At 45.2% G+C, this 11,837-nt stretch overlaps 1 protein-coding gene across 1 annotated transcript in view; it reads left to right on the plus strand.

The window, feature by feature from the left end:
• Positions 1-5,186: 5,186 nt before the first annotated feature.
• The window catches only part of LOC113964882 (C-type lectin domain family 4 member E-like), a 23,520-nt gene continuing 16,869 nt past the window's right edge, over positions 5,187-11,837 (plus strand). The window contains exons 1-2 of the mRNA XM_027677659.1: positions 5,187-5,974; positions 9,318-9,434. Coding sequence (XP_027533460.1) covers positions 5,908-5,974; positions 9,318-9,434 — 184 coding nt within the window. The 5' untranslated portion in view covers positions 5,187-5,907. The remainder of the gene's footprint in view (positions 5,975-9,317; positions 9,435-11,837) is intronic.

Consider the following 11,837-nt stretch of genomic DNA (forward strand, 5'->3'; position numbering starts at 1 on the left):
TCTAACTCCAGAAGTAGTCCTGCTTTGAGCAAGGTTTTAACAGGATACCTCCAGTTTGAAATATTTCCTAGAAGAGCTTTAGTGCTGGGCTGTGGTGGGGTGGGGCCCATGGTGGGCCAGCAGTGTGGTGAGACATCTGACATGGGAGGGTGGTCAGTGGTGGGGAATACTGAGGTCTGACAGCTATCCTTCACCTCAGGAAGGGCAGAGGCTGGGTGAGGACCAGGATGGTGTGCTGAGCCTGTCTGGTCCAGTCTTAAAATGCTAAATACATGAATAACTGTGAACTGGAAGCAGGGTCTAAGAGTCTCAGGCCATAGTGCTGCAGGCCAGTGTGAGTCATCAAGGAGCACTTTGCTCTCTGTGTCATCCCAGCTGGCAGCTCTGGGACCTGCAGGGAGTCAGCAGCAGGGGCCCTTTGCCCTTTGAGTCAATGCTGGCTCCATGCTGGAGCATGGTACCCTGAAGTACCATTTGCCCGCCCTTCACTTTACTGTGCTGACTTCAGTGTCCTACTGTTGTAAAAGTCGGTGACACAGGCACCTGGAGAGTGTGCTCTTAAAAAAAAATTGCCCTTCCCCATCCAACTGTGTTGATATCTGTGTCATGAGGAGGCTCTTGCATACAGTTGAACCCCAAAGCTTAAGCACTCCCTGCCTGGCATTAAAACTTTCCTAGCATGTTTCAGTGACGAGGTGCCAAGGAGTGTGTGACTGAGTTGGTTATTCTCCCTGGGTTTAATTCAGCTTTCTGTTGCTGTTTCCAAATGGCCTTTGCCTTGTCATGTCCTGGCCGGACAGGACAGTGCAGACATGGGAGGTCTGCAGTCCTCTAGGGGCAGATGGTATCTCCCCGCCCTGCTGCTGGCCAGCACGAGGTGGGCTCGGAGGCTGCAAACGGCATGCAGGGCTGCCTTGGCTACGGAGTGCAGGGTAAGGGTCAGCACAGGCCATTTACAATCTCACTGACACATCTGCCCTTGAGGATACGAGTGGGGTGAGGGAGCTCTGTAGGACCAGGGAAGTTTGTGCTGCTATTCCAGACCCACCTGCTGGGACAGCCTAACCAGTATGGCTGTCCCCAAAACCTCCCTATGAGAAGATTTTACTACATGGAGAGGATGTGGAGGGAAACAGGTTGAGATCAAATAAGAGTGGCCCTAAGATTATGTCATGGATCTGTGTGACCTTACCTGATAACCCTCATAGTTACTTGGTGACTGTGGTTGTTTTCCATTTTTGTGCTATTCTTTCCACTCCCCCCATTTCCCCTTCAAAAGAAGGAGATAGGTGCATTCACCTCACTGGGCAGAGAGTAGCCAAACTGAATTCAAGCCTGTTGATGATCTGTGTGATCCTTAGACAGAACTGAAAATGAAACATGAAGAATTGGAGGTGTTATGTGGCCGCAACTTTTTCATGCGAATCCCATGTACAGTTTATTTAAGAAGGTAAACTTCACAGCCCTGCCTCTGAAACAGGCCACTGGGGTCTGATCAGGACTTGGATCTGGCCCAGGTTTGAAGTCAGATATGCCACTGTGGCAAACAACTGCAGTAGCTGGACCCGATTTCCAACAATTTCTGGCCTTGAGACTTGTGACTCCGGTCCAAAAGAGGAAGGGGGCAAAGGTGCGATGTTCGCAGTAATGGCATAAACCAAAGCTGTGGAGTAAATGCATCTGAATGTGTCCTCGGTCAGCTTTGACTGGATAATTTGTTAATTAGGGGAAATAAATGAAACATGTCTCTTCTCTTCTGAAGAAACAGTCCTATGTTAATGCTTTATGTAAAGAGGCGGGTTGGGGCTTCTTGTCTTCTTGAAGATTCCCTGGATAGCGTTCTTACTTCTCTTGTTCTTTCCTTTGCACCTGGGGGATTTTGATAGCCTATCATTACAGCTGGGCGCTCGACTTTCCCTTCCAGAGTCTGACTGAGTTTGAGCTCCCTCAGCTCACATAACTTTGGGACATGGCCTCTTCTGCTTGAAAACCTCAGGTCTCACTAAAACTTGGTAGAAATGTGTGCAGAGGAAAAATACACAAACCCTTTTTGGGGGAAACATTTATTTCTCATCTCTTCTACTTTTCTTTCCTTTCACCGTGTTCTGCATGCTACTGTAACCATATATTTTGGTGAGACGCTGATCTCTGTCTATGTACTAGTGTTACTCTAGGTGGTTTTGCTCAGGACACCGTGTGTTGCTGCTGACTCAGGCCTGCCTGTGGTGAAGTGCTGCCACCTGCCAGAAACTGGTGTGGCTTCACAGTGCTGCCTTCTGTTTAACCCATCCCATTCATTGCTCTCACCTCCCTTTCTCACTGTCCATTCAGTACTTCCCTGTTTTCTCCCCTGGATGCTGGCTCGAATGTCCTTTTCTCTGAGCTTCTATAGCTCCATATAGCCCATTTCTTCCTAGATCTCCTGGCAATTTGTATGGAACCCTGGTTCACCTTCTGTGACTGCCTTCCACAAGAGGTCTCTTATCCTTGCAGCTCTGGCCAGTGTCATCAGCCATGGAATGCCTTTCTCCCAGGTCCCAGGGGGCTGCAGTGCTCCCACACTGTCCCCTGGAGCTGGGGGAACTCAAGTCCTGCAGTAAGAACTGCAGCATGCTGCCCCTCCCGGCCTTAACCAGCTCCTTGGGCAGGGTACACAATGGGATCTCTTGTTGGTAGATCCTCTCTAACGAGCCAAATCCCTCAGGAGCTCTCAAGGAGCTTTCACTGCCTGAATCCCTTTGATTAGGTATCTCACCTCCCTTATTAACTTCTCCCCATTTTCCATACTCCACTGTCTTTTTTTGCTCTTCCCTTGGCTACTCTGCTCTCTGGTTCAGATGGATTTTCAAAAGAAGTAAGGCCTGTGCGACGGTGCTGTCTCCTCTGTTGTGACATGGACCTGCTTGCTCGATTGAGTGACACTGTCTGTGAGGTGAAAGGCTTGCTGATACTATCTTATTCAAACCTTATTGACAGGTAGGGGATAAAGAGCTTTCCTCCAGTGCTTTCTGTTTGGGTCAGGCAGCCAAATGGTGCCCATGGAGTTTTGTGGAGCAACCAGCAATGGGAGCACAAGTAAGGAGGAAGTACAGGGCTGTTGACGTGAGCAAACACATGAATCCTAGAAAGGAACTGGGTTGTGAGGCAAGTGGAAATTGGGAGTGTGGGAGGTATGTGGCAGTGCAGAGTAGGGTTCAGCTGAAAGATGTCTGTGGAGAAACACAGGTATTGTTGGAGGACAAGGGGATGAGCAGAACACAGAAATGGGGAAAGAGACGATCTGAGGAGCAGCAGTGGGAAAGCAAGGAAACAAAATGTGAGTTTGGGGTTTTTTTTAAGCAAGATGTTATTTTTTTCTTTTTTTTTCAGCACCACAACTAACTGCAGGGCCCAATTGTTCCTGTCTTCCACCCAGTTACATGCCATCAGTGCGTATGAAATTCAAAGGACAAATTTTACCGACAGGAATATCGCCTCACTGTTGTTGCGCAGCTCAGCATTGCATCCTCTGGAAGTATGATTCAGGGTTGAATTTTGATAGCAAGCAACAACAACTCTGATGGCTGAGAAAGAAGAATTGAGCTGTCTACTGATGTTAGAGTGCAGTCTAGTGTCATCTAATAAAAAAAGCAGCTACAGCCTGAATTCGCATTTGAAATGCCTCAGCTCTGTTTGGAGATGTGGAAAAACCTCTGTGACTTCCTTCTTTGTCTGCTGATTGTATTTCCTGTTTCTCCACAGTGGAAATCTTGAAACCCTGACAGGAAGTAAGCCTTTTCCTCACGAGACTGGGTCTGTTGAGCTTGGTTGGGTGGTGACAGGGGAAAGCATGCAGAGGATTGCTCTGAAGTCTCAACATGAAATTTGAGGGCTTACTACATTTCAGCAGACACTTGGGGAGTCTTAATTCCAGTGAGAGGGCCAAGCCTGAAGACAAAGCATAGTGCTGGAAGGATGTTGGAAAGAAAAGCAGGCAGCATGCGTATTCTCAAGGGGCCAGGCTTCTGTTCTGCAGCTGTTCTGATTCTTGTATAAAAGTCACGCTCTTTGCAAACAATACAAAATGGAGAAATAAAGCCAGTTTAGAGCACACAAGACATGAGGAGGCTCCTTGGTAAAGAAATCCAGCTACATATGCCCCACTCTGTTTAGGGGTAGTTCTCTGTAATCTGTGTTCACGTGCCCTTTACCTTCTACCGCATTATGGTCCTCTAGTGTCTGGTGCGTGTTCTTCCTGGTACTACCCTATCTCACCTCCAGCTCTGCCCTGTGTGCCCTCTGTGCTACTCCCTGGATGTCCTGTGAGCATCTCAGTCTGCTCTGCCTTAAGGAAATTCCAGCTAGCTAAACTAACCAAGAAAAGCTTCCTCCTTCTCCCTTCTGGTTGTTTTGGAGACCTTGTTGTGGCTTTTCAATACTTAGATGGGGCTTCAAAGAAAGATGGAGAGAGACCTTCTACCAGCACCTGTAGTGATAGGACAAGGGGTAATGGTTTTAAAGTGAAAGAAGCCAGATCTAGATTAGATATAAGGAACAAAATCTTTACAATGAGGATGTTGAAACACTGGAACAGTTTGCTCAGAGAAGTTGCTGATTTCCCTTAATTGAAAATGTCGAAGACCAGATTGGAAGGGGCTTTGAGCAGCCTGATGTTGTGAAAGATGTCCTCGCCCATGGCAGTGGGCTGGACAAGATAGTCTGTGAAGGTCCCTTCTGACCCAAACCATTCTATGATTCCTGAGTCCTATATGCTGACTGAACCCTTCTCACCCTGCCTGACTTACTGGCATTTCTTCTCAGAGTCTTTCTGATCTAGCATGTATCTCAGCAGCCATTTCCCTTAATTGTCTCTGTTCAACATCTGCCCCAGCTTGAAATCAGGCTAAAGATCAGACTGACATCTTGTTTGAGGTAATATCAGAGGCCTTTACCAGAAAGCAGATAAGGGAGATAAATTACAGTGTTGGAGCAAAAAAATATAAACCATCCCTTTTCAAAAGCCTCTGAAATGGAGCCTGAAGCAAGCACTGCTCTGAACTTCCACAGGCTGTGAATCAGGTTGTGATAGAAAGGTCACTGTGAGTGGTCTTCCCAATAACCTCTCAAACCAACAAAATTTTTTTTTTTAAATCTACTTTGCTTGCTCTGCTCCTTGATCCTGGCCTCATCCTTCTGTTTCTCCTTGGATATATCATAGTTCTGATTATTTTTATTCCTCTGCCTAAGGCTGCAAATCCCTAGTCTCACTTCTACAGGAACATTTCCTTGTTCGAGATTTGTTGTAAGTGCTAGCTCCCAAGTGGGACTGACTTCTGAGAATGACACATAGCTGCAACATTTGATGTAACAAATGCAGCTTAATCACAAGGGACTAGTGAGGGCAGGATGCATTTTATATTGGACTGCGGATTAAACTGGGCTAGGAGCTGTGATAGTTGCAAACCTAGGGACAATAGTAGAATGCAAACAAAGGAAGGCATGAAAATATGAGAATGGGAGAAAGTTAAATAAGAAAGGTAAAAAGACAAAAAGAAAACCCTAAAATATCTTTAAAAGCAAGGCTATCGGCTGAGAATTGGTTAAGGGGAAGGAAGGATGCAACTTCCTTTTCAGTTGTTAGGTTCTCTTTTTTTTTCATGTCTCAGAAGTTTTCATAGTGCCAGGGCTGATTTTCTGGGCTAAGAAACTGAAGACCCATATGGAGCGTTTCTGAGCTCCCAGGAATTCTGAGGTTATTGCCAGTGTTTCCAGTGTTTAACACAGCCTTCTTTTATGGGCAGAGGGTGAATGAGCCGATGGGAAAGCCTCAGTAACCTATTGGTGTCAACCCCTGGAAACAAGGACCTAAAAGGACCACATTTTTTGTGGCAAAACTAAGGACAGGGTCAGTGGTCACGCTGTGATTAAATGGCATCAGAAGTCACCTATGCTGAGGTGAAGTTCAAGAATGCATCACTGGCTGCAGTGGTTGAAGGTAAGGAATGGATGGGTTATTCAGGGGAAATGGAGCTGGCATGAGGGGGGCTGAAGAACAGGGAACAGAGTCTTTTCCTTCTGTGACTGGTTCCTACCTGGTCTTGATGGATTGGTGAGAAAAAGGAGCTGTCTACCACTAAATGAGCAGGAGACTGGAGGAGTTTTGAAGTAAGAGTCTCAAGGAATGTCTGCAAGAGTAAGGTTGAGTTGGAGTTGCAACATGATCAAGAATGACTACTGGGAGCACAAACAGTAGGTTTCAAGTGAACATTCATTAAGGAATTTATTTGGGCTCCCTCAGCCCCCTGGTTGCAACACCAACAGTGGCAATAGGTAGAAGGTGCAGCATAGGCACTGTACAGGAGTAGTGCTTAGCCCTGCTTCCATGCTGGCTGCATCCTTACATGTTATGTAGTCTTGAATGAGTCATTTTTGGACAGTATTGAGTACCAACAATAAAGACTATGGTTTATTACAAACAATCTGATCTGTCACAAAGGTGAAGGGGCTCCCAAAGCAGCAAATAAGCCCAAGTCCTTGCTGCTACTGCTCTTGCTTCTGAGAGAGTGAGACTACAGATTCCTCCTTATGGAAAGGACAGGAGTCTCCCTATAGTAGAGCAGTCAGTTGTCCTCTACAGCTTCATGAGAAGTGGTACTGGCTGCAGGAACTTATAACCCCATTTTCCATGGTTGATTGAGATATGGTCATTGAAGAAAAGAGACCCAAAACTTGAACAAAACACCCTAAAATACACAGAAGGAGAATTATTTGAGATCTGGAGGAAGATCCAACTCTATTATTGATGTCTGCCACTCCTGAAAAATAATTAACGCACAAAACAAACAAATTTTTATTGCTATTAAAAATTACAGTGGTAATTTTTTTTTACCAGACTTTATGCAAATGTAAGGCATATTCTGACCAGTATGTATTCTGTAGTCATTATACCACAAGTAGGAACACATAGAGAGGCTTTATGTATGGCTCATTGCTTCTGCCCTAACATACAGAACCCTATACAACAGCAGGTTTCAGGGGAGTGAAAGTATGTGTGCATAAATCTATTACTACTGCTAAGGATATTAATTTGCCTATTAACAGCTTTAACTCAGTTTTACAATCCCAAACAGAGCAGGCATCAGCTCCAGGTTATCCCTTGCCCGCTCTGAGGCATGAGTCATGGAAATAAATTACTGTCTCGAAAGCTCACTGTTTTCAATGCACCAGAATTAGCTGGTTCTGGATACAGCTAGCATTTCCATTGTGGTGAGGTGGGGGTGGTGGAAGTTCCCCCTGTGTTCCAAATGATATTCCAAAGACATCTGATCCAGCCATGTCTGCTTGAGCTGTGGATGCCAAGCTTGTGCTATAGGTTTGGGTGTGTGCTCAGGGTCTGATTTTGGGTGTACCTGTTGAAGTGATCTCACACTGGCTGTCGTTTATACTTGGAATGCAGAGAAGTGTCTGGTAGTACCATTGCAGACAGTTCTATGTCTCTCACAGCCTCACATTATGCCCATAGGATGAGCGTTATGATTATTAGTGAAAGGTTGAGACAGTCTTGCTGCTCTGTTGTTCTTCTGAATGGTTACTCTGGCCATGCAGACCCCATGTTGGTAATGGCCAAGCACGCCTGGGTTTTCCCATTCTGTAGCCTCTTCCAGTTGGGCTCTAGAGATACCAAAACTGGCAGTCAAGAAGTTAGAGAGGAGAAGGCTAATCAAACAATACATGAACTCTAGCAGGAAATTCCTCATTTCCAACCAGGATTTCCCAGGTAAAAACACAGGCATCTGTGCTGCCCCACACTTGCTGCCTGTGCCTAGGAGATGTTGGATTTACATGCTGAATAACCAGCGTATGCTCATCAAGTCTGTTGTGTTGGCATCATGCTGGACATTTTACAAGCAAGCAGACCAACTGTAGAAAGCATTTTGCAGGGAGCTCAACCCACTGAGTGCGCACAAGATTACTGCACTCAGCACTACTGCTGCTGAGGGGGATGGCATGCAGTGCTCCCTGTGCCTCTTGGGTGTGAGTGTGGGATGCTCAGGTCTGACTGGGCACAGGTTGAACAGTCATACTCTGGATGTGCTGCACATCAAAAAAATTATTTGGACTGGTTAGGTCTGAAGTAGGTGGCTGGACTCCAGATCACGAGCTGGTTCCTTGTTTTCACTACAGACAAAAGCTTGGCTAGAAAAACATTATTTCACCAAGGAAATCTGGATCTTGTCTGTCTATGAATGTTTTCTCTACAAGTAATGCAAGATTATGCCTTTTCCCCTTCTGTAGCCTTTGGGAAATAGTCAGAAGGCTTTCACAAAGAGCAGATTTCTGGAAGTCTTGCTTACTAGACATGGCTGGCAGGCACACATGGCTGCTGATAGACTTGGGAGTTTCATGCTGAGCAACAAATGAGGTCTCTCTAAATCTTATCATTAATATCAGTCTCTCCAAAAACTTATTTACTCCTGTCCTGCAGTGAGTGCTGCAGTCTCTTTACCTTTCTATTTGCTCTGGCTTATGTACCTGCCACAAGCTAGAACAATCTCCTAACAAGTGATGGCTTCTTCCCTGTGACCTGCTCCCCTGTCTACTTCCAAAACTCCTCAGTACTGGCAAAATCCCCCTAGACAAAAGTCAAGTCCTGTCAAGTCTTAATCTGAGTGTGATACTTTACTTAGGCTGCTGGACACAGCCCTTTGTTCTCCCGAGGTATCTGTCCTAGAAGAACCTATTAGAGCAAATGTCTGAACCCTGGCTTGGAAAGCAGAGATGGAAGGGAAAAATATAGCTTTTAATCTCCCAATGATTATGAGCCATCATAGCGTTGTACATTTTTTGTCTCCTATACTCATTCATCTTATATCAACCTTCTGCACAGGAAGTCCAAAAAGCTAAGAAGGAACTGAATCAGGCATAAAAGGTTTTCTGGGAAGAAGTCAACATGAAGTCTTCATATGAATGTCTCAAGTATTATGGATAGAGCAATGTTGTATTTGGCAGCTTTGGGCTCATTTTAGAAAGACACTCTTTCACTGCAGATTTTGAGGCCACATGAAGGCCTCACCTCCTAACAACAGCAGTTAGCATTGTTAGCTCACCATTTGGGCTGGGACTGGGAATACTGTCACTGAACTTGACCTTCTCCAGAAACCACAGAGGTCCCCTGATTTGTCCCAGTCTGCTCTTCTCCCCAACCATGTAACTTCCACATCAGAAATTAAATTACTTTTTATTTTTGAGGAGCTCTCTCATCCTTGGTATGTGGACTGGGGATTGGCCAAAGCATAGTTGACTGTGATGTTTTGTTTGGTGTGTTCCTTCACTTTTAGCACCTCCTGAGATGAAGAAGTGTGAGCACCACCCCCAGAAATACCCACCGTGGCTCCCATGGCTGATCTCACTGTTGCTCCTCTTGACATGCATTGCCCTTGTTGTTGTTCTCCTTGGTGAGTATGTGCAGGCTGGTTACAGAAGAGAGGTCTGGGGAAAGTGCTAGGAGAAAGGAAGAGAAATCAGTACCCAGAGGGGAATACCTTCCAACCAGAGGGGGCTTTTACTCAAGAACAATTTTGTCATGAGAAAAGGATGCAAGCACCACCATTTGGGTTCAGAACATCCAAACGCTGAACATTTGAATGGTATGTTTAGGAGCAAAATCTTCCCTGACTACTTAAGCATTGGGGATTTAAGGGCACAGTTGCAACATGACACAAACTTCTCTCTTGCAGGCCAGCCAAACCAGAGGTTCTGGCCAACTGGCATGTGGGAGGCAGGACTACCCCAGCATTATGCCAGATGGTTCTGTTATACCCACCCTCTTCCTTAGAATTAAGAAAAGAGTTAGGCAGGAAAGGGCTTCTGGAGGTCTCTAGTCTATTGCCCTGCTTGAAGCATGGTCATTTTCAAAACTGCATGGTTGTCTGGGCTTTGTGTAAAGGTCTCAGGTTTTCCTGACCTGACTTTATATATGTCTGCATACATCCCCCAAATCTTCCACTGTTTACCTGGGTTTTTCAGTGTGCCCAGATTGCACATTCCCATCTTGAATGGCCTCTTTGGAACTTCAGAACAATTATCTACCTTCATACTACACAAAAAGGAACTAAATTACATTTAGCAGAGGGGAAAAAGTGGAGATGGAAGCACAGGGGCCTACAGAGGCAGCTGAATCTGCACTTAGGCTCTCTAAGGTGCTTGGACACACTTTGTGTCCTAATGGGAAACATGGCTTCTCATAGTCCTGGCATCTCTAGGATGAGCTGCACAGTGCTAACTCTCACACCTTTTTAGGGTTAATTGCAGATTAAATAATTAAAAGTTATTCTTGCACATGTAGTTTGTGGAGATTGTGATTACTGTTTCATTCTCATTTTCTGTTAAAGATCATTCATGGTATGTTTGCACAAATTGTCAGTAACTGTGATGGATTCTGATAGAGGCATATATTATGATAAATCACTCCCCTTCCTTTTGCTGTCATTAGTTCCTGAGTCCCAGGAGTTTGTACTGCTTTGTTCTCAAATGTATAACTTTTCAAAGTACTAGGCTAAAAGGTTGGGGAGTTTTAGGGTGGGATGTTAGAGTCTGATACTTTCTCATACACATGGAAGGTTTAATTTTTAGTGGCAAATTTACTTATCCAAGTTAATTGATGCTACATAGGATTTTGGTTTAGCAGAGTGATACAGCAATGTATTAAAATGAAAACACCAGTACAAATTTCATGTAGAGAGTGGCAATTGCAATGCACAGATGAATCACAATACAAACATGATTTTCAGTAGTGGTCATACAAACATAGAATAGTAAAATCATTAATGTTGGAAAAGACTGCTAAGGTCATGCAGTCAAACTGTTAACCAAACACTGCCAAGCTCACGACTAAACCATGTCCCCAAGTGCCAAATCTAGATGTTTTTTGAACACTTCCAGGAATGGGGATTCCACCACTTTCCTGGGCAGCCTGTTCCAATCCTTGACCCACCTTTCCATGAAGAGGTTTTTGCTAATATCCAAACTAAACCTCCCCTGGTACAACTTGAGGCCATTTCCTCTTGTCCTGTCAGTTGTTACCTGTGAGAAGAGGCTGATCGTAACCTGGCTACAACCTCCTTTCAGGTAGTTGTGAAGAGCATTAAGGTCCCCCCGAGCATCCTCCTCTCCAGGCTAAACAACCCCAGCTCCCTCAGCCAATCCTCGTAAGACTTGTGCTCCAGACCCTTTCCCAGCTTTGTTGCCCTTTTCTGGACAAGCTCCAGCACCTCAGTGTCTTTCTTGTAGTTAGGGGCCCAAAACTGAACACAATTCTGCAATATATTCAGCATCAAGACATCCAGTGTTCCCAATGACCAAGAAAAAAAAATGTGAGGGGCCAGCTTAGGCCCAGTACTTTCCTCAGGTAAGTTTTTTTATTCGTTCATTTTTTTACTCTCTTTTGGACTAAGCCACAAATACACTCATGCCGTGCTGGTCTGGCTATCTTAGAAGATAGCCACTCTCTTCGTGATCTTTAGAGGGATGCACAGTTGGTCAGTTCGCTCAGCTGAACTAAAACAAAGGCCATCTATCTTCTCATCCCCCTTTGTGTAGTGATAAGGTCACCTTTTTTTGCCTCAGGGGTGCTCAGTCACTCATTGCCCTTGCCCATCTTCTCTGAGCCTTCTTCCATTACAGGAATTCATTCCTCATCAGGCACTGAAGCCACTATGAGGCCTCACCTTGAGTCCTGTGTGCACTTTTGGGCATCACAATATAAAAGAGACATTCAGCTATTAGAGAGCACCCAAAGGAGGGCCACGAGGATGGTGAAGGGTCTGGTGGGGAAACGTTATGAGGAGTGGCTGAGTTCA

Source organism: Neopelma chrysocephalum, unplaced genomic scaffold, assembly GCF_003984885.1.
Source record: "Neopelma chrysocephalum unplaced genomic scaffold, ASM398488v2 Primary Assembly neopelma1_43, whole genome shotgun sequence".
In the NCBI taxonomy this organism is placed as follows: Eukaryota; Metazoa; Chordata; class Aves; order Passeriformes; family Pipridae; genus Neopelma; species Neopelma chrysocephalum.